This window comes from Lissotriton helveticus, chromosome 2_1 (genome assembly GCF_964261635.1).
Source record: "Lissotriton helveticus chromosome 2_1, aLisHel1.1, whole genome shotgun sequence".
NCBI lineage: Eukaryota > Metazoa > Chordata > Amphibia > Caudata > Salamandridae > Lissotriton > Lissotriton helveticus.
This window is the reverse complement of record NC_136059.1, coordinates 2040819767-2040847231: the sequence shown is the minus strand read 5'-3', so window position 1 is coordinate 2040847231 and position 27465 is coordinate 2040819767. Positions and strand designations below refer to the sequence as shown.

General features: G+C 48.1%; 1 protein-coding gene across 1 annotated transcript in view; it reads left to right on the top strand.

The window, feature by feature from the left end:
- The window catches only part of FSTL5 (follistatin like 5), a 2936723-nt gene that overhangs the window by 1381980 nt on the left and 1527278 nt on the right, over positions 1-27465 (top strand). The window contains exon 6 of the mRNA XM_078677005.1: positions 1169-1289. Within this exon, the coding sequence (XP_078533131.1) occupies positions 1169-1289 (121 nt within the window). The remainder of the gene's footprint in view (positions 1-1168; positions 1290-27465) is intronic.

Below are 27465 nucleotides of genomic sequence, written 5' to 3'. Positions count from 1 at the left end.
CACTCCATTGCATTTTGTAATTTTAGACACAGATAATATGCATATGGGGTTTAGAGGTCGACGACGTTTCGATGCCTATAAAAATAGAGGCATCATCATCAGGACAAGAATTGGCACTATTGTTGTCTTGAACACAAAGCAATATAAGGTGCCTTTCAATTACTTTCGCGCTTAGCGTGATAGCTATCTGAAAATTGAGGAGTGCGGCGGCACCAGATCACCACTCGTGCCATAGTGCCGCCGCACTCCTCAATTTTCAGATAGCTATCACGCTAAGCGCGAAAGTCCCGGTAATAATAATTTTACTCCCACGGATACTGCATTGCCCGACCGGGTAATCAGACCTGCCGAGCAAACCCTTAAGTTCCGCCAGATCGTCTGATTTGATATAACGGGGAGCGGTTTCATTTGTATCAATAAATGTAATTGAAAGGCACCTTATATTGCTTTGTGTTCAAGACAACAATAGTGCCAATTCTTGTCCTGATGATGATGCCCCTGGCCTGCATTACCCCACACACCTGACTGCTGTACTTCTCTGGGGAAACTAGCATGTTCACAACCATGGTCTGGCTCGTCCCTGTGTCCCTCAGAGCAGTGACTGCGACCCCATTCACTTTCGCCTAGTGAAAGTCATGACTCCCAGCTAAGGGAGATCATGGCATGGTCTATGACCAGCCCATGGGGAATACTTACGCTTAGAGCCATATTGGACACCCCAACCCTGTAGAGTTACCACAAGTGAGTGGTTTCTTAGGACAGAGTCCCTTTGCTTGTGTCCTTGGTAGCAACAATCAAAGTAGCGGGATTGGCAATAGCCATGGGCAAGATTGCCTCTTTAGGAAGGGCCATGTGTGAAGTGCATTTGAATAAATTCAAGGAGGGCATTAGAGGTGACAGAGGTTTTTAAATGTGGGCTTAGTTTGTTGATTATAAAGAGAATATTTTCCATGACTGCTAAACTTCCAAAAACATATTCTTTGTTAGTCTTTGTTCGGGAAACCAGCAGCTTTTAGAGGATGTTATTTGTTGCTTTCATTCCATTCCGAATATCCAGATTTATTGTTAGTGTTTTCTGTTTTTCAATATGTTAATATAAATAGGTCACTTAAGAACAAGTACTAACAAAGGTATATTCAATGTCATTTTTTTATCACTTTCTCATCAGTTAATACAACGGGATGGCTTTGGCAAGGATTTGTCTGACTGTTCTCTGTTCGATCTACTGAAATATGATGACTATAACAGTGACAAGCACTTGGCACTGGAAGAATTCTACAGAGCTTTCCGTAAGTATGCAATGTGGTCTGTTGTTTATTTTCTATCTGCCTGTTTGATGAATGAAAGAAAACATTTAAATCGTGCTTTGTGTAGTGTAGGATTCTCCTAGCGGTTGACATGGAGATTTTCAGGAGCATTATGAATTTTTATTTATTTGCAAATATGAATGCATAGTCTGTGAAATTGTGCAACAGCAGGGGAACCTGATTTTGGCCAAATTCAAAGGTGATAGGTTATCAGACAATTTCCAGACAAAATCACAACCTCTATCCTGCTCATGGATGTAGTAGGCCCCCACCATAGAGAGTGCTATTTTGAGGTGTCGGCACGTCATTAAGAAGATGCCATTTGGGATATTCTGCACCCTATTTAAGGATAACATTTTGTGGAGAGTCAGGGCTACACCCTGAGGGAGTCCACACTCTATCATAACTTTAACAGCGTGACTTCTCATACACCGAGTACGTTCAGTTTCTGTGATGTAGAATTGTTCATTTGTGGACACCAACCTAGCAATGAGTGGATTTCATAGTAGATCCTAAAGTGCCACCTCCAGTAACTTATTTGTCTTCAATATATTATTGTAGTTAATTGAAACCTTTTCTGTACTCATTTCTTGTTTGTAATGATGAATGTAGCGAGGAATTTAGAAGTACTGTATTTGCGTTGCACTTTAAACCATTCTGCTTCACTCTTTGTTGTATTTATTAGGTCGGCTTAGTATTGCGTTATGATATTTAAATGAACTGTTTGGATCTTTGCACTTTTTTGTGGCAGGGGCCTTAGAGCTTAGTAGTAAGTTTTTCATCGTGTATTTCAGAGCTCCATGTATATTGTATGAATTATCTTTTTTTTTTTACTTTGCGTGGACCTCTTTGAGTTCCAAATCATAATAATCAAAATCTTGAATCTTGAAGCCCTTTCTGTTCACTGGAAAACATTATTTTATTTAAAAAAATGTCTATCAAAAATGCTTTGAGAACTTTCTCAAACATTTAAAGCATCATTCTGCGGCTTTACTCATGAGAGCAGTAAGTGTACAGTTCATTATCCAAGATAATGTTGATTAAACTTATGAAGTGAATCTGGTGACTTTACACAGTAATGACCTTATCCGTTTGGAACCTTAATCCCAAATTCTCACCTCAAACATTATCCACTACATGCCTGGGTAGTTACATGCTTGTGAACCCAGTGCTATATTTCAAGTGACACCAGAGTCATAATATTAAGTTAATTGTGTTTATTATTTTTCATTTAAAGTATTTCTTTTAAGAGGCTCAAGCCACGGGGCAACAAAACACTTTATAGGTAATGCCTGTTTTAAGACCACAGCTGTAGAAGGAGGGGTATTCAGTGGAGTGTTTCATGTCTGTCTGGAGAGTCTGAAGGTTTAGATGTAGCTTATGTTGTCTGGGATTACAAATCTCTGTTTTGGCCTTTCTAGATTTGACAATTGCTAGAGTTAGATGATTACTGAATCTATGTTTTTTCATACTTCACTCTTAAACTGTAATTTGTTGTTCTGGTAAAGAGGCAGAGCAGTGTGACTTTCTTCAGGTGTAATTTGCAGTACCTTTAGATTACGTTTTACTTCAAGTAGTTTCTTGAGAAGATATTTTAGGATATGGGAGACAAGATCAGAATTCTTTCTTCCTTCAACTAGAGTGGCCACATGTGGCACAGTGCCAAAAGCTGCTGTAGTAGACGTTGAAAGTCCTGCTAGTATAGTATTTTCACCATGTATGTGAGTGCTAAAGGAAGAGCTAAAACTTGTAGAAGTGATGATGGGTTTTGGCTTTCTCAGCAGCTGGAGTTGATAATACACTAATTAAATCAGCATGTCCATTTATGGTGAGGTTTTGTTCTTAAAGGAAGCTGAGAGCTGCCAGCAGTTTTCTACGGATGGTGGAGTTGTCACTGGGAAATAGGTGAAATAATTTAGTCTTCAGAAGCTTCTGAGAGAGTGACTGCATCAAAGTTATATGCTTGTTGAGGGAAGGCATTATTATGTTGGAAGTATTGGACATCCAAAGGTTGAACTGGGCTTCATTAGCATATTACTGAATGGTGATAGCATTTATTTGAAGAACTGTGGCTAGACGTTCCATAAATAATGTCAATGTTTTATATGAGGGAACGTCTCATTATTTCATTAGAAGTGAGGAGGATTCTTTGCTTGGGGTTAATCATAAGAATAGTTTTTTTAAAGAGGTGGGTTCAGGGTAGTTGGTGGTAGTTGGAAGGTTATGATTGGGATAAGCTTTTGTGTTGGGTTTAGGCTTACACCTAATGTGAGGCATGGGGTAGGTTTAGGCAAGGGATTATGGTCAGACATAAGTGCAAATATTAGGGTTACGTACAATTGTATTGCATGTTTAAAATCTAGAGTATCTTGTAGAGATAGGATTAGTATTCTAGCTAGGTTTAAAGATCTATATATATGTTAAAGGTTTATGGTTTTGGTTGAAGTGCATGTGCAGATGATGGGAGTTTGATAAAGTAGTTTCTAATAACAGTAAATATGTATCTGTTTGATGGTGTGGTACTTGAAGTAGAAGCTTCTAAGTAAAGAAAGGTGTCATTCTATTTGAATGAAGGAATGACTGCACAAATGAAGGAATGCATGAATGAGTTAAATAATGCATAATTTTTAGAGCTTGTTGTCACTCATAAGAGAGCTACCTGGTGCTATCGTGGAAATTGACTTAAAACTGTTCTTGATACAACATTGGAGAGAGCTAGGAGTCCCAACTAGATCAGACTCTTTTTAAAGCTGGCTTTATTGTCTATTAATGAAAGTGGACCTGGAAGTTGGTTCCAGGCTTTAGCACCTAAAACCATGAAAGACTTCACATCCCTGGATTTAAGTCTGACATTTGGAAGTTTTAGAGAGTTGGCATTAGTGGATCTCAGCATCCTCTGAGTCCTGTGGCGGCAGAATCAGGTAGTGATATATTTAGGGCCAGTGGAATTAAAAGCTCTGAGCAACAAGACAAGGATCTTGAATAAGACCCTCTTTTGAATTGGTAGCCAGTGCAGTCTTCAAAGTGCTTCAGATGACCAACTCTGTTTGGGGACTGTTAGAAATTGGATCTCTAGTTGGCCCCCTGTACATGTAGGGACGACAATCCTAGTCAGAGTAAGTCAGACACACAACCTATATCCTCTGATAGCTAGGTGCAGAGCAGTAAGGCTAAACCTAAGAGGTATTTGTGCAACACTTAAGTTAGAGTAACACAGTGGAAACACCACAAAGCGACACCACAGCAGTTTAGAATGATAGACCATATTTTTCGGAGTAAAACAAGACCAAAATCGCAACAATTCAATCATAGGTACTCAAGTTATGAACGTCTTAAAATGTAAATGAAACTACTGTGCTTAAGAAGCACTCAGGATTCACAGATTACTGATGGGCACGCTATTCTGGGGTAACATGACATAAATCCAATCCGTGGACGGTAATAGTGCTCAACAACCACTAAAACAAACCTTTTTAACAGGTCCCTCAAGACCAGTGTACTCAGGCAATATCAGCCACCCACAAGTGAGCGCAGGTTGGCTACAGGGACCTTGCTGCTCCCATTACACATAGTGCTTTCTCTGGGCAAAGCAGCTGGGTTGTGTTCCTTGTCGTTCGGGCGAATGTTGCTGTGGTCTCTTGTGGTTGGAAGGCAGTATTACAACAGGACCCGCTAGGCTGCCCTTGGGTGGTCCAGAAAGACTTGACGGTTTCAGGTTAAAATAAAAGTAGATGCAGCAATCTCCCACTATTGGGCCCCTCGCCTCAAGGTTGCAGTCAAGCTGCCAACGTTGGAGCACAGCGTTAGTTTCCACTTCCCTGAAGGCATGCTGTTGTGGCACAGTCATCACCTATGCAACATATTGGGAGGGAATGCGCCCATGATTTTCAATCTGCACATAAGGCTTTGGTAGATTGCAGCGCTGGTCAGGCATGTAGCGCCGATCTTTGACAAATGAAGTGGGGATCATGGGCAAAGCGGTGATCCTTATTGAGTTCAGCTGCTGGACTCACGGGTTGCAGAGTCTAATGGCAGCAATAGGGGGATGAAGTCTTTGATGACCCTGAGAATTCCTGAACAGGGAGCAAGCCAACAAGCCTTTGGAGTTACTTTTAGCAGCACATGTTATAGAGAGAAGAATCCAGTCCTTATCACTGCTAGGCAAGAGACAGCAGGCCAACACAGCAGAGCAGTTAGCAAAGTGACAGTTTTTCCTGCAACGCAACTCCTCTTCCTGACACGCAACTCCTCTTCCTGACAAAGTCTCCCCATGTCCAAAAATGTAACTGAGTACATGGTGTCAGAGTTCCAGTACTTATACCCAAAAGTGCCTTTCAAGTGGGGCCATCTTCAAAGAGGCCTTTGCAGTTCACAAGATCCTGCCTTTGCTGCCATGGCTCCAGAATCACTACAGGGGGTGTGTAGCTCTTTGTGTGGGGACAGGCATAACCCATTTCAGGTGCAAGTGTCAGCTACTCCCTTCCAATCTACCTCAGGAAGGCCTATGAGCCTGGTGATGGGACATCAGGATGCCAACTTTCTAAGCGTGGCATCCTCCAAAGGGCTGCCTACAACATACCTAATGGGTGACCTATATGTAATAAAAGGGAAGGTTTAGGCCTGGCTAATAGGTTAACTTGCCAGGAAGAAATGTCAGTACAAAACGCCACACACAGGCTCTGCAGTGACAGGCCTGAGCCATGTTTAAAGACTACTGAAGGGGGTTGCACAATCAGTGCTAATGGCCCACTAGTAGTATTTAATTTACAGGCCCTGGGCACATATAGTGCACTTTATAAGGGAGATACAAGTAATTTAAATATGCAAATTGTGGATAAGCCAATATTTCCATGTTTTGAGTACAGAGCGTATGCCCTTTAGCACTGGTTAGCAGTGGTAAAGTTCCCAGAATCATTAAGCCACCAAAATTGAAGTGAGCAAAACAGGAGGGTAGAACGCAAAAATTCAAGGTAAAGCACTCCAAGGAGGCCAGGTGTAACAGGTAGTTTAAGCAAAAGTCTGGCCGCCGGAATGTTGTACCATCTGAAGTCTCTGAAGCAACTGCTTCGAACTTCCTGCATAAAGGCTGTTACAGTAGTGAAGTCTGGAAATTATTAGGGCAAAAGCGACTGTTTTCCTTGTAGCTAGCAGAAGGAAGTCAAATAATTATTTTAGAGATTTAATCAGAGAAAAACACGTACCATCCGCTGCAAGAGATTCCGGCAGAAGGAGAGTGCGGTGTACAATTTTACTACCAAGTCTTTAACCACTTCAACTGTTGTGGGGGATGAGGAGGCAGAGGTAGGCCACATCTGGATAGGGGAGAACAGGTTGGTCTTTCTGAACAAGAGTTTCAATCTTATCCATATTACATTTTAGATGGTTATTTTTCCATCCAGCAGATACCATTGGCAAAACAGTTCTTGAAGTTCTGCTCAGACCCAAAGGAATTCTCGAGGGATAGGATCAATTGTGTTTTGTTCACATATGATGTGGTAGCAATTCCAAAGGAGGTTATCGAGGAAATCAGAGGGGCAGTATGGACATTAAATAATGCAGGCCATAAGTGACGAGACCTGTGGAATGCCAAAAGCCTTGTATTCGTCAGCTGAAGAGAATTGGCCCATGGCTACCAGCTGTTTCCTATCTGAAAGGAAAGATCTAAATAAGGATAGTTCCTTATAGAAAAATAACAATCTTGAGAAGGCCCTGAAGAAAGCTAATGTGGGAGATGGTATTGAATGCTGCAGAGAGATCTAGTAAGATCAACACAGCATTGTTACCAGGGTCCAGAGTCATCTAAAAGGGCAGATTCCATGGTGTGCTTAGGTCTGAAGCCTGATTGGCAGTCATGTAGTGAGTTAGAACTTTCAAAAAGGTGGTGAATTGGTCATTCACAATTTTTTCTAGCATTTTGGCCAGTGTAGGAAGCTGTGAGATGGGCCTAAAGTTGGCCAGAGTTAAAGGGTCTGCTAGGCATTTTTTTAAGCAAAGGCCTAACCACTGCCAATTTTCAGGTTTGTGGAACTTTGTCTGTGGAGAGGGAGGTGTTTAATATATTATTAAATATTGGGTTTACTGTGTCAATGGCCTTGTGTAGGTTGGTTGATGGGCAGGGCTCTCATGGAGAGCTTGACATGCATGAAAGAATGGCTTGGCACAATTGAGATAGCGAGACATCCTGGAAGGAAATCCAATGTGGAATTGTCTGGCTTACCTTGCAGCTGGCTAGGTTCAAACATGGGTTAAAAAGCCATGTTCTAAGGTTAATATATTTTCTTCAAAGAAGGAGGAGATCTGATCGCAGAGGGCCTTTGAGCAAGGGATATCGCTTGATATGTTTTTGGCTGTATAAAAGGTTTTGATATTTGGAAGATATTTTCGGGGTTAAAGTTGGTCTGCTCAATTTAGCTGGTGAACTAGGCTTTCTTGGCCTCCCCAATCAGGTTAATATATGATTTCTGTGGGGGCGTGGTCTGCAGAGCAGCGGAATGGCCGCTCTCTGAGTGAGCTCCGCTGTCTAGGTTAATAATACTTAAGAAATTGAGATATATGGTGCTGTGGGAAGCCTAAACCCAATGTCCCTGCACCCCTGACATGCGGCGGATTGTAGCGGTGGACATTTCCTGACCTGCGACGGCGCTCCGGAGGGGTGACGTGAGCGCTGGCTGGACCCTCGCGGCCTCCATTTGTGGCTGGATGGGAGAGGCTGCTGTCCCCAAAATTGAGGCCGGGGATTCGCCGGCGTTGCAGGCCTGAAGCTGCCGACGGAGGGAGGAGACTTAGCTGCAGCCCGACTGGCTCTGGTTGGTACATGCAACACAGAGAAGCAGCGGGATGGCATCCAAACTGTGGGACACCTGGCTCCTCTGCTGCTGGGAACCGCTGTTGGCCGTGCGGTATCGGGACCGGAGAAGGTGTGGGGAGGACCTGACCGACATTTTAGCGCCCTTGAGCTCGGAGGGTGCAGGCCTACAGACGAGATCGGTGGTGGTGCCCTGCCTTCCCCCTGAAGTCAAATCCATGTGAGATGTGCCTGAGTGGCTGATCAATGAGGCTGGAGCGCACGGGGGTGAGTGACATCTGCCCTTCTACACTGGATGCTGGGGGAAGGCCGTGAACAGAGAGAGCCATTTTGCAGCGCTGGCCGCGCGAGGAGGCTACGCGCTGTGGAAATTCTGTGTGCACCTGGGGGTTTCTCCTGCTGCGAGTGACCTGCAGGATATCTAGAGGTGTGGTGCATGGGAGACTCCTAAACGTTGGCAGTATATACACCATGATGCCCGGTCGAGTTGCTGGTGGGAACTGCTGATTGCGGGAGCGGTGTGGAGCCCCGGAGGGGGTCTTCCTGTGGTGATGTAAGCTGCCTCTCTTCTCCTGGCCACTTACCTGAGATCTTGCTCTGTGCTTGTGGCTGTACTCCTGCACTGGGCCGGTGCATCTGTGAAGCCCATATTGACCACTGGAACAGATTGGAGGAGGCCCTCCCCTGTTCATCTTCCACTGCGCATGGTCTGGGGGCCTGCCCCTCCTGTCCCAACTGACTACTGCCAGAGCTGGGGCTCATTGGAGGTACTGGCACACGAATTGGCATAGTGGGCCATTGTGACTCCGTGGTGTGATTGGGCTGGGTGGAGCTGTGCTGGAGACCCCATGTCGCGCCGCCTGGGCTGAGGGAATTGGTTGCTGGGAGACAACCCAGTACAATTGGAGCGGGGGCCTCTGACATACCTTTGGCCCAGACCGGCCGGCGCTTGGTTGCTTCATCATGGGCAAACCAGACGCCAAGCAACCCAACCTTAATTTTGACAAAAGCTCCACACGCCACAATGATCTGGCTTCGGGGCCACAATCTGAGGAACAGTGGGAGGAACACTCGGAGGATCAGGGGGAGGACCTGCGCACCCTCATGTTGGAAATGTGCTCCAGACTACGAAATATCGACTCAAAGCTGGATACCCTGATTTGGAGGCGAGGTCCCGGAGGAATAACCTACGCATTCTAGGAATTCCGGAGACAACTGCGATTGCCAAGATGGAAACCTACGTGGCAGACCTCCTACATGCATTGTTTGACCCTCACCTGTCCGCTGTCATTGTGGTGGAGAGGGCACACAGGGCCTTGGGTCAGAAACCTCCGCTGACCTCCGAGACCGATCTTGGCCAAACTGCTGAATTACCAAGACAGGGACAACATCCTGCGGATGGCGAGAGAAAGGGGTCAACTGTCTCTTCAAGGTAACAACTCATCGTTCTACCTGGACTTTACCCATGCTGTTTAGGTGGTGAGGTGTGAGTTTTTGCAGGCCAAACAGATTCTTCTCCAGGCGCAAATTCCCTACTCGCTACTTTACCCTGCCAAATTAAACGTTTCTTACGACGGAACTGGGCACTAATTCACTGATACGAAATCAGCCCTAAAATTTCAGAGGTAAGAAGGGTAAAGACTCTCGTGGAGCAGCAGCATCGGGGACTGGACAACTTAGTGATAATGACTGACTGGTGTGCTACTATACTGGTTGTCTGAGGTGCCTTTCCACCGCTACGCTAAAATGTATGACCACTCTCATTGATGCTATCGTGGGTCTCACAGTCCTTGTATTCTGTTCTTCTTTTTTAGTGGATTAGTCTGGGAATGTCGGCGAAGGCTGGTACCAGGCACTTCAGAATCCCTAGCCACCCTGTTTTCTCAGTGGTGAACGCTGGTGCCACTATGCCCCCCATGGGAGATCTCCCTTATATTTTACAGAGACTGTTATGTTTTACGTTGTTGGGGAGGGTTACTCTACAACCTGATTGAGGGGTTGGAGTGGGTGACGGGTTGGGGGTGGGGCTTGTTTGTTTGTTTTATGCCGGTACGAAGACTAGCAGCTGGTCAGGATACATGTTTTATGCTTTGACTTTTGTGCAGATGGACTACCTCCTCCCCATGGTTAAGTCTCTCTCAGATGTACACAAGCTAGACCGTTGAATTTGCTAACATGGAACATTAGAGGGATGAACGATTGTCGAAAGGCCAGACTTGTACATGCTTATTTAACAAGACATAATATTGATGTTTGCTTGCTACAAGAGACGCACCTAAATGCTGTGACGTCTCCGAGGCTGCAAAATCGCAGATGGGGGTACGTATACTCGTCCATATATTCTAATTACGCTTGAGGGGTGACTGTTCTGATTAGGCAGGGGTTGGACTGGCGGGAGAGGGAGGTACACGGGGACCCTGAGGGCCGATATTTCATTATATATGGGGTGCTGGAGGGAATGCCCCGGTGATCACTGCCATTTATGGCCCCAATATTGACTCCCCTGACTTTTTATGCGACATATAGGCTAGAATTAGGATGACGAGACGCAACACTGTGCTGTGGGGTGGAGATTACAATGCCATATTTGACGATGCCATGGACAGGAGGGGAACGGCTAGGACCTTACACCCCGCCACGAGCGCCGCTTTGCAGTCCATAGTTACAGAAGGGAACCTAGTTGACCTTTGGCGCAATAGACACCCATTGAAACAGGAAGGCACATGTATAACAGACCATCATAATGCATGGTCTCGTTTGGACTTTTGGTTAATTACTAGGGAGGCCCTGGCCTGGACCGTGGATATTTCACATCTTTCCCGCACTCTGTCCGACCATGCACCATGTCGGTTGGGGCTATTGCTCCCGAAATCGCTGCCACACGCGTTCACCTGGAGACTCCCACCACACGCATTACTAGACGAGGCCTTTAGGCAGGAGATAAGGGGAGATATAGTGGATTACTTTGCGAACAATGAAGGCTCTGTTGATACTGAAGCTTCGCTTTGGGAGGCCTTTAAGGCAGTGGTCAGGGGTTAATGCATTGCATGACAGGCAGGAGTATTAAAGGAAAATAGTGGGACACTGGCCTCCTTAGATGTCAAGATTAAGGCACTGGAGGGCACATTCTACTCCACGAACAATCCCCATACTGCGCAAACACTAAAATTGCTACTATTAGAGTATGCAGAAAAGGCACAACGTGAAGCAAAATTCTTAGGCAAATATGCAGAGGCTCGCAGATACGGTGAAGGGGGCAGGCCGGGACGCACACTGGCAGGTATGATTAGACCATCTAGGTCAGCTTCCTTTGTCCATGAAATACGCAGAGCAAAGGGTGACATGGTTAGAGGTCAGGAGGGGGTTTCCGGTGAGTTTTTTGCATTCTACTCCCGTTTGTACACGACTACATGGGGGACTTGCACCGATGAACTTAAGGCATTCCTTGACACACTGGTGCTGGCTTGGTTCAACAATACCCATAGGGTGTACATGGACCTCCCTTTTACAGTGGAGGATGTGGTCCAGGTTATTAAAAGCCTACCCCTGGGGAAGGCTCCAGACCCTGATGGCCTCACTACGGCCTTTCATAAGGCATATGCTGAGGAATTGGCGCCTAGGCTGCTGGCAGTTTATGAAGAGGCACTGGAAGAGGGGATGTTACCACAGACTATGAGAGGGGCAACGATTCTAACGCTCCTTAAACCTGGGAAACCTGAGGAGGAACTGGACTCCTACCGCCCCCTTTCCAATATAAATGTAGATGTCAAGATATTGGCGAAACTGATTGGCAATAGATTACAGCCACTCCTGACAATGATTGCACTGCCGGACCAATCCGGATTTATTCCGGGAAGATCGACATCTCACAATTTACGGACCATATTTTCGGTGCTACATTATCTACATCCTAGCGAGAAGGCCACAGTAGTCTTTCTTGACGCAACAAAAGCATTCAATACGCTTGAATAGTCCTACCTCTTTTTCATTCTAGGGCGCATGGGGTTTAGTCGCGTGGCATCAGGCAGGGATGCTCGCTGTCCCCTCTACTCTTTGCTACTGCCATGGAACCTCTGGCTGCCCGTGTCCAGCAACATCATACCGCACGTGGCATAAGCTTAAGCTCTCGTAGTCTGCTTATCTCATTGTACACGGACGATGTCACGCTTTAGATAATGAACCCGGAGGAGAATTTAGAACCATTGCTGAGAGAGTTTTTCCGGTTTGGCGGGCTTTAGGGTGTCTTTATAAACTGGACCAAGTCTGTGGTTTTTCCACTGACTCATAACATCGCCCCCCCCCCCCGGTGGTGTCCAAATTCCCTTTGCACTGGGAAGCTGATGAAGTTAAATACTTGGGGATATGGATCAGCCAAGACACGCAGAAGGTGTGGCAGCTAATTTATGGTTGAACAATGACATGGCTAGAAGAAAAGGGACTGGTGTGGGCTAAATTTCCGCTAACATTGGCCGGTAGGATATCACTAGCCAAAATGGTTATCCTGCCAAACTTCCTATATCTCTTTGTTAATATCCCAGGCCCCCTCACCAAACATTTGACACCCTATAATATCACTTAATCACGCTGGCATGGGCCGGGAAACAGGCTAGGGCCTCATGGGATTTATTGACTCTTCCTCTGCGACAGAGGGGGTTGGGAGCCCCGGATATGCGATTATATGCATTATATGCATTGTGTGCACAGGCACAGTTTTTACATTATTGGGTGCATCCGACCCCCTTTCAACCGCACGTAGCGGTTGAGACTGATGCTATGGCCCCAATTCAATTGAAGGTCGCTCTATATCAGAAGCCACGTCGACCCCGGGGTGATATAGACTCTGCTGGGACCTTGTGCTGGTCATGGGGAGTTGCGTAAGAGGGCGGGTGCCCCGCTGCTATTCGCCACCTTCTTTCCCCTCTCACAGATTCCAATTATGCCCTGCATACAGGATACTATGAGTAAGTCGCTTGCCCAGAAAATGAAGCTCCAAACGTTTGAGAACTTATATACTGAAGACGAATTCAGACCCCCAAGGCATCCGAGGGACAAGTGGTGCCATTCACTGAACATTTTTTATATCATAGAATTCGCACGGCATGCTGCTCACTCAGGGAGGACTTCCCGAAAGCGCCGCTGACATTACATGCGCTAGAAAACGTGCTAAAGTTCTCGTCGTCACGCAAGCTTTTCACGCATCTCTATACTTGCATGCAAGACACTGTCCGATACTAATACCACCCTCTCTTAAGCACTGGAATGAAGAGCTTAATCCACAGCTGACTGAAGCGCAATGGGATTATTGTTGTGGGCAACTCCGAATTATAAGCTAAGGCTGATTCAGTTTAAGTATCTGTATAGATACTATAAAACGCCGGTCAGTGTGCATCGGATGGGCCTCCGAGCTGACAGCAACTGCTGGAGATGTGGCTATGCCCCGGCCACTTTTCTGCATGTGGCGTGGCACTGTCCCAGACTTGCAGACTTCTGGTTAAAGGTTTTTGAGTCCATAAACAGTATGTTGGGGGTGTCTCCAGAGCCGTCCCCCTTTCTCGGTATATTGGGATATGTAAAAGACACCCCGCCCAAACTGCGTAAGCTACATGCCTCCTTCTCCTGTTTACGAAACGCCAGGTCGCAGTACACTGGGGTAGAAGGCGAGGGCCCTTCTTTAGTGACTGGGTTAGGGACATTGTATATAGGCACACACAACTCACTACTTTCTGGGAATTGTTGCCACCCACCTCTAGACCACGAAATATTTGGGAGCCGTTCATCGGTTGGAATGCTAGGATTCACACGGCAGTTGAAGAGCTGGTGGTGGGAAGTTCACAGAGATCCTTGTAGTTCTGATGTGTGTATATACCCCATTCATGTGCCGCCACAGTGGACAGGGGAGGCTGCATTTGGAGCGTTGGTTGGGTGGGCAGTTGTACTGCTGGTTTTATCGGGGTCACGTATGTGTAGTATTGCAACGCTCTGTAGCAGCATTGATATAGTATGTGTGCATGAGAATGTAACTTTTACATCCTGTTAGATATTTGGGAGGGAGCCATGCAGACATGCCTCTGAGAGAAGCATGTCTGCACGTGCCAAGCTACCATGGGGGTGAGCAGAGGTTAGTTTAGGAGTGTGTCCTGCCATACCTTAAAGAGTCAGGGCTGGGGTAAATAGACCTGGGCTGCATTCAGAGTAGGGAAGGAGATTTATTTCACACCTGAATGGGCCAGGCCTGCCTGGGACAATGCTGTCTCTGCCGCCTGCCGGGCAGCTGCACCAGGGAGGACAGAACTGGTTTTGGCTGGGCAAAAAGCTTCTCTGCCACCAATCAATCAATCAATCAATCAAGTACATTTATATAGCGCACTACCTACCCGTCGGGTCTCAAGGCGCTTGAGGGGGGGGGGGTGCCGTTACTGCTCGAACAGCCAGGTCTTGAGCTTCTTCCTGAAGGAGAGGTGGTCTTGGGTCAGGCGTAGGTTGGCCGGGAGGGAGTTCCAGGTCTTGGCGGCCAGGTAAGAGAAGGACCTTCCTCCTGTTGTCGCTCTGCGGATGCGTGGGACGGCGGCGAGGGCGTGGCTGGCTGATCGGAGGTGGCGTTTGGGAGCGTAGAAGTTGATTCGGTCGTTGAGGTAGCTCGGGCCTTGGTCGTGTAGGGCTTTGTGTGCGTGGGTGAGGAGCCGGAAGGTGATTCTTTTGTTGACGGGGAGCCAGTGCAGGTCTCTCAGGTGTCCGGAGATGTGGCTGTTTCGTGGGATGTCGAGGATGAGTCTGGCTGAGGCGTTCTGGATCCGCTGGAGTCTCTTCTGGAGCTTGGCGGTGGTTCCGGCGTAGAGGGCGTTGCCGTAGTCCAGTCGGCTGGTGACGAGGGCCTGTGTGACGGACTTCCTCGTCTCCGTGGGGATCCACCAGAAGATCTTCCGAAGCATGCGCAGGATGTTGAAGCACGACGATGAGACGGCGTTGACTTGCCTGGTCATGGAGAGGGAGGAGTCCAGGATGAAGCCCAGGTTGCGCGCGTGGTTCGTTGGTTTGGGTGCGGTGCCCAGGGCGGGGGGCCACCAGGAGTCGTCCCAGGCGGAGGGCGAGGAGCCCAGGATGAGGACCTCCGTCTTGTCTGAGTTCAGTTTCAGGCGGCTGGTCGTCATCCACTCGGCTACCTCTTTCATCCCTTCGTGCAGGTTGGCTCTGGCGGCGGCGGGGTCGTTGGTCAGGGAGAGGATCAGCTGGGTGTCGTCGGCGTAGGAGATTATGTTGAGGTTGTGTTGGCGTGCGATGGCCGCGAGGGGGCTCATGTAGATGTTGAAGAGGGTCGGGCTCAGTGAGGATCCTTGAGGGACGCCGCAGATGACTTCGGTGGCCTCTGACTTGTACGGTGGTAGGCGGACTCTCTGTGTTCTTCCGTCGAGGAAGGAGACGATCCATTCCAGTGCCTTTTCCTGGATTCCGACGTTGCTGAGGCGTTGCGCTAGGGTGCGGTGGCAGACAGTGTCGAAAGCCGCGGAGAGGTCTAGGAGGATAAGGGCCGCTGTTTCTCCGTTGTCCATCAAGACTCGGATGTCATCGGTGGCAGCGATGAGGGCGGTCTCGGTGCTGTGTTTGGCTCGGAAACCGGACTGTGAGGGGTCGAGGGATCCGTTCGTCTCGAGGAAGGTGGCCAGCTGTTTGTTGACGATCTTCTCGATGACTTTGGCTGGAAACGGGAGTAGCGAGATGGGGCGGTAGTTCTTGAGTTCGGTGGGGTCTGCTGTAGGTTTCTTGAGTAGAGCGCTGAGTTCGGCGTGCTTCCAGCTCTCGGGGAAGGTGGCGGTGTCGAAGGAGGTGTTGATAATGTCCCGCAGGTGGGGTGCGATGACAGCGTCGGCCTTGTTGAAGACGTGGTGAGGGCAGGGGTCGGTCGGAGATCCGGAATGGACGGAGTTCATCATGCGGACGGTGTCTTCGGTGCTGATCGGAGTCCAGGCTTGGAGGGTGGTGGTGGGCGGCGTTGCTGTGGTTGTGGCGTGCGTCAGTCGGGTGCTGAAGCTGTTGTGTATGTCCGCGATCTTGTTGTGGAAGTAGGAGGCGAGGGAGTTGCAGAGGTCTTGCGAAGGGGTGATGTCGTTGTTTCCGGCGTTGGGGTTGGAGAGCTCCTTCACGATGTTGAAGAGTTCCTTGCAGTTGTGTGCGTTGTTGTCCAGTCTGTTCTTGAAGGCCGTTTTCTTGGCAACGCGGATCAGTTGGTGGTGCTTCCGGGTGGCGAGCTTGAGGGTGGCCCTGTTGTCCGGCGTAGGTTCCTTTCTCCAGACTTTCTCGAGGGCTCGGCAGTTCTTCTTGGAGCTCTTGAGTTCGTCGGTGAACCATGGGGCTCTCTTGCTGCCGGGTCTGCTGGGCGGGGTCCTCAGAGGGGCGAGTTCGTCCGCGCAGTTGCTGATCCACTTCGTGAGGTTGTCGGCGGCCTGGCTGGGGTTCGCTGAGCTGGCAGGAGGGTGCTGGCTCAGGGAAGCGGTGAGCTGGTCAGCTGTGATCTTGTTCCAGCTTCTTCTAGCAACCTGTTGCTGGTGGTGGTGGATCGTTGTTCTTCTGAAGGTGAAGTGGACGCAGCTGTGGTCCGTCCAGTGGAGTTCTGTGGCGTGGCTGAAAGCGATGTCTTTGCTGGATGAGAAGACGGCGTCGAGAGTGTGTCCGGCGAGGTGGGTGGGGGTGCTCACCAGTTGCTTGAGTCCAAGGTTGGCGAGGTTGTCGAGCAGGGTGCTGGTGTTGCGGTCGTTGTTGTTCTCCAGGGGGAAGTTGAGGTCCCCCAGGAGGATGTAGTCAGCGGAGGGGAGGGCATGTGGGCTGACGAAGTCGGCGATGTCCTCGCTGAATTGAGTGCGTGGTCCCGGGGGTCGGTAGATCAGGGTGCCTCTGAGGGTGGTCTTCGGGTCGGTGTGGATCTGGAAGTGCAGGTGTTCGGCGGTGGTTAGGGTATTGTCGGTGCTAGTCGTGATTCGGATGGTGTTCCTGTGGATGATGGCGATGCCTCCTCCCATCTGGTTGGCGGTGCGGTCCCTCCGGGTGATCTTGTAGCCCTCTGGGATGGCGATGGCGATGTCGGGCGCTGAAGAGGCGTTCATCCAGGTCTTCGTGATGAAGGCAACGTCAGGGGCTGTGGCGTCTAGGAGGTTCCAGAGTTCGATGGCGTGTCTGTGGACGGAGCGGGTGTTGAGCAGTTTCTCCGTTGTCCATCAAGACTCGGATGTCATCGGTGGCAGCGATGAGGGCGGTCTCGGTGCTGTGGTTGGCTCGGAAACCGGACTGTGAGGGGTCGAGGGATCCGTTCGTCTCGAGGAAGGTGGCCAGCTGTTTGTTGACGATCTTCTCGATGACTTTGGCTGGAAACGGGAGTAGCGAGATGGGGCGGTAGTTCTTGAGTTCGGTGGGGTCTGCTGTAGGTTTCTTGAGTAGAGCGCTGAGTTCGGCGTGCTTCCAGCTCTCGGGGAAGGTGGCGGTGTCGAAGGAGGTGTTGATAATGTCCCGCAGGTGGGGTGCGATGACAGCGTCGGCCTTGTTGAAGACGTGGTGAGGGCAGGGGTCGGTCGGAGATCCGGAATGGACGGAGTTCATCATGCGGACGGTGTCTTCGGTGCTGATCGGAGTCCAGGCTTGGAGGGTGGTGGTGGGCGGCGTTGCTGTGGTTGTGGCGTGCGTCGGTCGGGTGCTGAAGCTGTTGTGTATGTCCGCGATCTTGTTGTGGAAGTAGGAGGCGAGGGAGTTGCAGAGGTCTTGCGAAGGGGTGATGTCGTTGTTTCCGGCGTTGGGGTTGGAGAGCTCCTTCACGATGTTGAAGAGTTCCTTGCAGTTGTGTGCGTTGTTGTCCAGTCTGTTCTTGAAGGCCGTTTTCTTGGCAACGCGGATCAGTTGGTGGTGCTTCCGGGTGGCGAGCTTGAGGGTGGCCCTGTTGTCCGGCGTAGGTTCCTTTCTCCAGACTTTCTCGAGGGCTCGGCAGTTCTTCTTGGAGCTCTTGAGTTCGTCGGTGAACCATGGGGCTCTCTTGCTGCCGGGTCTGCTGGGCGGGGTCCTCAGAGGGTCGAGTTCGTCCGCGCAGTTGCTGATCCACTTCGTGAGGTTGTCGGCGGCCTGGCTGGGGTTCGCTGAGCTGGCAGGAGGGTGCTGGCTCAGGGAAGCGGTGAGCTGGTCAGCTGTGATCTTGTTCCAGCTTCTTCTAGCAACCTGTTGCTGGTGGTGGTGGATCGTTGTTCTTCTGAAGGTGAAGTGGACGCAGCTGTGGTCCGTCCAGTGGAGTTCTGTGGCGTGGCTGAAAGCGATGTCTTTGCTGGATGAGAAGACGGCGTCGAGAGTGTGTCCGGCGAGGTGGGTGGGGGTGCTCACCAGTTGCTTGAGTCCAAGGTTGGCGAGGTTGTCGAGCAGGGTGCTGGTGTTGCGGTCGTTGTTGTTCTCCAGGGGGAAGTTGAGGTCCCCCAGGAGGATGTAGTCAGCGGAGGGGAGGGCATGTGGGCTGACGAAGTCGGCGATGTCCTCGCTGAATTGAGTGCGTGGTCCCGGGGGTCGGTAGATCAGGGTGCCTCTGAGGGTGGTCTTCGGGTCGGTGTGGATCTGGAAGTGCAGGTGTTCGGCGGTGGTTAGGGTATTGTCGGTGCTAGTTGTGATTCGGATGGTGTTCCTGTGGATGATGGCGATGCCTCCTCCCATCTGGTTGGCGGTGCGGTCCCTCCGGGTGATCTTGTAGCCCTCTGGGATGGCGATGGCGATGTCGGGCGCTGAAGAGGCGTTCATCCAGGTCTCCGTGATGAAGGCAACGTCAGGGGCTGTGGCGTCTAGGAGGTTCCAGAGTTCGATGGCGTGTCTGTGGACGGAGCGGGTGTTGAGCAGGATGCACTTGAGGTGGTTGTTGCTGGTGTTCGGCTTGGCAGGTGCTGGTGCTGGGCCGGTCCGGATGCAGGTGAACTTGCAGGCGTGGCAGCTGAAGGGTCCGTGGGTGCGTCGTGGTGTGGCTTGGTGGCATCCTGGGAGTCGACCGGCGTTGAGTGCGATGAGGTTGGCGGCGGTGTACGTCAGGCGGGTCGGCCGGGGTGTCCGAGGGCCAGGGGTCCTGGCACTGGGCGCGGTCCAGGCGCGGACGGGCGTAGACGGGCTTACCTTTGGCGCGCCTTCGGCGCACAATCGGCGCACCCACTGCGCGTGAGCGCTGCGCGTGAGCGCTGCGCGTTCGCACGGTCGCCATATATGGCGAAGTGCGCGGGGGGCGGAGCAGCTGGGAGGCGGGAGCGGGGAGGTACACAAAGAAAGGGGCAGGGCTAGCGGAGATGGCGGGGAGCGGGGAGGGATGAGACGGGGACGGCAAAAAACTGAGGAAAAACAGGCACAACTGGGGGAAAGGAACAATACAGGAACAAGTTACAACAACTCAATACAATCCAATGACAATCACATGGACAGGAATACAAGCTAGCGCAGACCACGCCGCTCGGTGGCAGGGGGCGTGGTCACGCGGCGGATCCGGGGCAGCAAGGCACAGAGCGGGGAAGCACCTGCAGCAGCTGGTGGCCGTGCGGCGCGGGGGTGTCCTAGAACTAGGTCACACTCACCTGCGCCGCACGGTCGCCATATATGGCCAAGTGCGCGGGGGGGTCGGAGCAGCTGGGAGGCGGGAGCGGGGAGGGTACACAAAGAAAGGGGCGGGGCTAGCGGAGATGGCGGGAAGCGGGGAGCGGGGAGGGATGAGACGGGGACGGCAAAAAACGGAGGAAAAACAGGCACAACTGGGGGAAAGGAACAATACAGGAACAAGTTACAACAACTCAATACAATCCAATGACAATCACAGGGACAGGAATACAAGCTAGCGCAGACCACGCCGCTCGGTGGCAGGGGGCGTGGTCACGCGGCGGATCCGGGGCAGCAAGGCACAGAGCGGGGAAGCACCTGCAGCAGCTGGTGGCCGTGCGGCGCGGGGGTGTCCTAGAACTAGGTCACCAGAGAACAAAACCATTTTTGCTGTAAAATTGGAGCCCAGACCTCTAAACTTTAGATCACTTTTGGACTTCAAGAGGAACCTCTGCCAACGAGAAGAGCTGGAAGAAACTGGAGGAGGGGTACTGCTCTTTTGCTGTGTGCTGTCTGGGGTTGGCCAGCAGTAGCTGTTTCTGCCAAGGAGAGGAACTGTGTGTGAAACCTGCTTGAGAAAGTATATCCAAGGGCTTGTAAGGGCCCCCTGTTCAAGAGGTCTCAGGAACAGCAAAGACCTCACCATCCTTCTGCGCACCGTTTCTGGAACCGCTGGTTTCAGCCGCTGCAGGAGAAAGGAGCAGACAACTCTGTCACTGAGTCCATTGCAGGGTTCCGTGTCTTAAAGCCACCGCAAAAGGACTCGCCACGCTTCACAGCACATCCTTGGTCTGATCGATGCCGTCTAGACAATCGTCACCGAGCCTTTGCTTGCACGGCTTCCTGTGGGTACCGCACTATGCACCCCCTTGCCTCACCCTGCCTTGATATCACCGAAACAGTCGCTACACGACCCGAACATCGACCGGCTCCGTCGCCTGCACCGCCACTTGCCAGCACCACATTGAGCACCCCCTCACCCTGCACCGCAAGCCTTGGTCTCACCGGCACACACCAACGTGTAGGCCGCATTGAGAAAAGTACTGTTCACAAGTCTGTCAAAGCTTTAGCTGACCCGTAACAATGTGGTCAGCTGGAACTGTTAGACTCTGTTGTTTTCAGCATCACGGAAGCCCCGGAGGAAGCTACTGACTGTGTTTTTCAACTGTTTCTGCAATTTAAAGGTTATCTTGCAAAGTTACTATTTCTACAGTACTGCATGTTGGATTTTTGTCATTTTGGTCCTGTTTAGTTTATATAAAGATTACCTATTTTTCTAAACTGGTGTGGTATCCTTTAGAGTATTTTCACTGTGTTACTGTATGCAGGCACAAATGCTTTACACACTGCCTCTGAGATAAGCCTGTCTGCTCGTGCCAACCTATCAAGGTGGTGACAGGGGTTAGTTTAGGAGTGTTACCCCTTACCCTGAGTAGGAAGAAGGGGCCCTACTTGGGCTAAGGTGCAAACCATTGCAAGCTAGTGCCCCCCATTTCTAACAATGAGTTCTCGTTAAATTGATTCACTGAATTTGTAAATGTAGCAATAGAAATGGAAATAGTAACTTTTCTATTTTAGCAAGGCAAACTTGTTAATCTGTCAAATAGGCCAGATGGTGAGAAAAAAAAATTTCTCAGCATTAAAGATCCATTACAGAGCTAACGCACCAAACAAGATGAATACATAACCTTTTACTGGATTGTTTATTGTGGTCATGACTGAAATTCTGGGTTTCCAAAATATTTTAAATATTTTACATGTTATTACAAAACCTTTCATAGTATCCAGTTCAGAGACATATAAGGAGAAATTATGGATGGAAGATAACCTTAAATTATCTTTATTTGCAGAAGAGACTGAGAGAATCAATTGTGTCTTGGAAATGCAAAGTTACCCAAGCAAAAACTAGAATATTCAAAACATTCCCTTGCGGAATTGCAAAACTAAAAGAGAAGGAGAAACGTCAATAACAAAGAATGCTTTGCAGTGAAGTCACTGACGTAAAAAAAGGAACCATTGTGTGCAATACAGTGCAAAACACAGGGGAAACAGTTAAAATGGGATGGTGGCAGATCTAAGGTTATTCGAAAAGAATCAAAATCTAGCTGCCATGTATTATGTATATAGCTATTTACCTTAGTATGGTGAGCGATATGAGCAGCACGTCTGAAAGAAGCTCACAAACAGAGATCAATCTAATGGTCTTTATTCAATTATTCATTGCGAAATGGTTCGTGGGTTTGACTTTTTTCGCCTGCGTATGTTGAATAAATACTTGACATATGTAAATTATTTATTCGTCCTATAAACAATAAATCATTGTTTTGCTAAGTTATGTGCAGCCTAAAGGGAAAAGCGTATTCAATGCCCTGAGGTAATAGCGTATTCTTCCTGTGAATATGTCGATACACTAATGACAGACAGAACTCGCAATTTTTTTGTTTAGTGTGGTTCCAAAAATATTTATATGATAACATTATTATTGTTTTAAAAATGTTAATATTTGCTTAGCGAGGACGCGTTTATTGATAAACGTAAGCATTATACAATGACAGAACTGAATTTTACAAGTTTAATGAAATATTTGGTAACTGGCAGTAGTACTTGTGCATGATTTGCCTTTGTCATGTACTTCACTTTGGTAGTCGCTCTTGTCCTTTGGAAAAAAATAAACATACACATTTTGTTAATAATTTAATGTGTACTGTGTTCTTGCCAATGGCAAATCGAGGAAACGAGTGCCGCGGTTTGGCAGAGAGTGGGGCGCTTATTAGTGCTTCGGTTCTCTAGAAAAAACATATAAGTTGGGTTTCCATTCTATATTGGCAGCTTGGAACCCCAGCCAATACTTAAAATTAATTCATAAGGATGGTTCCCTGACTAAATCCTGAACAGAATAAAGTTGTTTATGTATAGTGCTTCATAAATAAAAAATATGACATAATAAAATGCAAAGAAATTCTTAGATGTGTTATATACAGGGATTTAATATTGAGAGGGATTTGAACAGTTCTGCTGCCTTCAGACTAATTAAAGCCTCACTTTGCGCGCAGATTGAGCCCTGCGGAAAATGTAAACTGGACTTTGAGGGATTGGATATCATTTTCTACAAATATTAAATAAATACATATTGGCATCTGAAATATCGCTTCCTTTAGACACAGAATGCCCTGATGGTTTATCGCAAGCATTCGGGCTATCTTGGAGCTCCTGGCGCTGAATTACAAATAGGGAACACACTGTCCCAGTTTGTGTAGCATGCATAGCTCTGTGTGCTCAGCGCAGACAAGGACTTTGCACCCCCTCAGAAAAAAATAGCTATTACCAGCAGAGGTGCCAATTGTACTAACCCACTTTTGCACTGAGAAGAGCTCATCCGTGAAAGGCGGAGCCCTGGTTTGAAGTCACTGGTTTTCACTTCACTGGAAGAAGACCGGGCCTCATTTTTAGGAGGGGGAATGGATACCTCAGAGGTGGATGGAGTGTGCGAGGATAGCCACCAGTGAGGCGATGCCTGGGGGGCCCTGGCTTCATGTGTTCTCCAGCATGAGTGTGCTTCCCAACAGCTTCCTTGACTATGAGCCTGCATCTGAAATATAGTGCAGGTGCAAATGCGTTTCCTCGCTTTCAAGGCGGCCGTACCAAGGGAATTGATGTATTTCTGTCTTAGGACTTATTACTTGAGTATTCAGTACCTTACCCCCACATGCATCAATCTAGGATTTTGCATTTCTTAAATAGCGAAAATTAAGGAATCGCTATTTAGGAAATGCAAAATCCTATGCATCAAGAAATCCGAAAAGTTTTTAGGATTTCTTAATTTTCGGAAATTGCGATTCCTTAATTCCGAATCGCAATTAAGGAATGGCATTACATTGATTCCTATGGGCCTAGAGGCCCATAGGAATCAATGCCGTTTTGCATTTTTTTTTTTTTGCACTTGCAATTTGTTGATGCATTGCAAGGGTGCAGAAGGGGGTCCAAAGGACCCCCCCCTGCACCCCTGAAATGTATTTACAAGTGCATGTTTCACACACACATTTCCTAAGGACATGTGTGTCTGTAACATGCAAGTTTAAAAAATGCATTTTTTTGCTTTTTTATAAATTTTAGCAAATTAACACGAGGGTCAACCTCGTGTTAATTTGCACTTCCAATTTCAAAAATCGCAATTTTTAAAAAAATGATGCATTGCAATTAAGGAATCGCACAAATGCAAAAATAGCGAAATATGGCACTCTGTTTGATGCATCCCAAAAACGTATTTAGGAAGTGCAAACAGCCGAATTTACCGATTCGCACCGTTTGCACTTCCTAAATAGGTTGATGCATGTGGGGGTTAGTGCGTTGCCATTTCTATACTCAGGCAAATACGTTCGGGGTACAGAGTCAGACTTTGTACTGTTTTGAAGCAGAGTGGGCTATAAGCTACAGCCCTGTAGCTCCCCTGATCACACCACCCTGGCTCTAGTTCACCTACAAGTACAGCTACCATGCAAAAGCTATGATTGTGTTACTTTGTGACAACTATAGTGTTTGGAAAAAACTTGCATTTCTGACCATAGAACTGAAGGTGAAACATTATAGCTTCAACAAAAATAAAAACCTATCAGAACCCTGAAGCTGTGTATTACTGATGGAAGAATAAAAATACACCCAGGGTACAAGGTCAACATGGGTAATCACTATAACGCAATAACAAATACAGCAAGCAAAGCACATACTTCGATGCACTTAGTAGTTTATCTAAAATCTTTGAAGCTATATTTTAGCATCGAAAAGTAAGAAGACCACCAAACAAAAACACATTTTCAATTTAAATGGCAGGATTTGGACTCTGAATAAAAAGGTTTCCTCCATTGTTGCCTGAGCATTCAGGGGCCAATTCACAGAGCTAATCTGAGATAAAATCCTAAACCTCCAACTTTTAGTATTCACAGACAAAATCCTAAATTTATGACTTTCGGTATTACCAAAAGGCATTTAGTAGTAGTAAAGTTAGGAGTCCTAACTTTACTACTACTAAATGGATGTATGACATTACAATGCATGCTTTTACCACGCATGCCTTTACAACGCGGTTTTTACAACGCAAACCTTTACAACGCATAGCGCTTCGGGGTGCTGGATAGTGAATAGTTTAATTTACTATTCCAACTCCAGTCCCCGTGGACACTAGGGAAGGTGTTGGATAGTAAATTAAACTTATTCCCTATCCTAGAGCGTCCCCCAGCACAATGCGTTGTAATGGTTTGCCTTGTAAAAGTTGCGTCGTAAAGGATCTGCGTGGTAAAAGTTGCGTTATAAAGGATGTTTCCCCTACTAAATGCCTTCTGTGAATACCAGAAGTAGTAAGTTTAGGATTCTCATTGACGCTGTCGGCTTGGTCCAGCGCGAGCTCTCAGTCAACTCCTGGAAGTCTTGATCTCTGGAACTTTCAACAGGATGAACTTGAAATCCAGGCAGGGTCGAGGTTCGAGATTGGCGGCTTGACTCCTGATGTAGTGTTACTCACTTTATGGAGCTTTTTACCAAAGTTGCTCCAACATACCACTGGAACATCTTCCTGAAGTTCCTCTTGTGGATTCAAAGTCTCCAAACACAAATTCAAGGGTCTAGAAGCTCTGAGATGGTCCTTGGGGTGTTGGGACTATGTTTTCAACAATGAACATGGCTAAACCTTTAAAAGTACACTTGACGCACTCCGGAAGGGTCTTTCTTGGTGGAGATGATGTAGGTGTAGCTCTGTTAACCTGTTGCTTTCAGTAAGTCCACTCCTTAATCCTTTTTAAGCCAGGCAAAGTCTTTAGGGCTGTAGTTCCAGAATGTGCAGTAGGTGCAGTCCTTCAGAGTGCAATCCTTGGGGTGCAGATTAGGGTTCCAGCAAGGCCGTCCTTTTCCTTGTTGTTACACAGGGATCTGAGTTGGTGGGCAATGCACCCATATTTTTTCACAGTTTTTGGGTGACAAGCAGGGGGGCACCGCTGATCAATGGGGTGTAGGGTGCCATATTCAGGTATGACCACTTCCTCCAAAGTGTGGGACACTCTTGACCCAGAAAGCACTATTCTTCCAAAATTTGAAATGGAGAAACTCTTCACTGGAGGTTAAGATCTGGCTAAGCCGTCACACAGGTATGGCTAAGTTTCCCTAACATTTCCCTTCCAGCCCCTCTGTTCATCTAATTACAGGGACTCCTGTCTGGCATGGGGGTGTAGGATGTGGGGGTGAACCTGTGCTGCCCTGAACTGTCATTCTCTTTTTGACAACCAGTTCAGCTACTCCCCCCTCATCCTGTCTTTGGTTCCGCAGCTGCAGTTCTCCTCCCATATGATGTCCTTTTTCTCTAGTCAGACACCTCAGACTGGCAGAGGCTGGCCAATCAGGACAGGGCTGCTGAAGGGCTGGATTTTGGCTCACAGAACAGAAAGTTCTGTAATGTATTTTCTGTGATAGTTATAATTAATCTAACCATGGCAAATTGTTGGATTTTTCTAACTATCACTTTGAAGCATAATTAAGCTACTTGTTTCACTAGTTATTAAAGTATTCCCATGTTAGCCAATGTAGCCATTGTGCTACAATGGAAAACACGAAAATTCCAGTTTTCCCCTTAGGAGGGTTATGTACATAAAAATAAGGTCGTTTGAGACCTTGGATGTGCCTTTAGTTCCAAAGTCGAATTTACATACATCTTTATTTTGAAAACAGCCTGCATGGCAGGGCTGGCTTATAAAATGACAGCAGGTCCCCCAGTAGTGCACACTTAAGTGCATTAAATCTAATGGGCCCTTAAACCTACATTCCCTACCATATACTAGGGGCTTACAAGTAGATCGTTGTGCCAATTGTAATTACACTTAATTTCCATATACCTTTTAAACATAGCACTGGCCCTGGGCCTGGTTAGCAGAGACCAGGGCACAGCAGGAGTCAGTATGGGGGTGATCGGGGAAAAAAGGATGACTTTTCCAAAACGCGAATAATGTAGTAACTACCAGCTGTAACTTTATTATTGACCGAAACCTGATTGAGTGGATTTTACTACCAGATGGCATTTTATCATTCTACAATTGGGGATGTTTATCGAATAGTGCTGTTTCTTTTCTGCTGCCATTTCCGCTGGGATGCTCTTATGTTTTTTTGTTTGACAATCAACTTTATTGATTTTATAGAACAAAGACAAAGTTACACTGACAACACTGAGTGCAAGTTCACATGTTTGACAATATAAAGCATCAGATATGAAGTCACATGGTGAGCACATCGGATGGGCACTTGGCATGGCGAACCTGGGGGGACAGTGTGGCAAGAACAAGCGTCCCTCTTCTCAGCCCCTTTCACCCATCCGGTCTGCCCATCTTCCCCACACCCGTTGATACTTGGCTGGACAGCCTCTGGCCTCAAACAAGGGCTTTTCCTGAGCGCCACACTAGTCCACCCCCGGCACCATTTAGCGACCGTGGAGGGGGGGGGAGGTCAGGCCACACCCAGGACATGGCAATGTCTCATTTGACCACCACGATGGCAGTGCCTAGGAATAATGTCTGCACAGGACCTATCTAGGCCATCAGTAATGCCCAGGAGAATACGCATGGGATCATGGGGTACTTGCCAACCCAAAATGTGTGTAAGCTCCGTCTCTATTTTATACCAATACCTTGCGACCAGACCATGTGGAAGAAGTCTGTCGGGTGGTGCCTGCATTGTGCGCAGTCGGGTGCGGCCATCAGGCCCGCTTTGTGCAGCTGGTCTGGAGTAAGATAT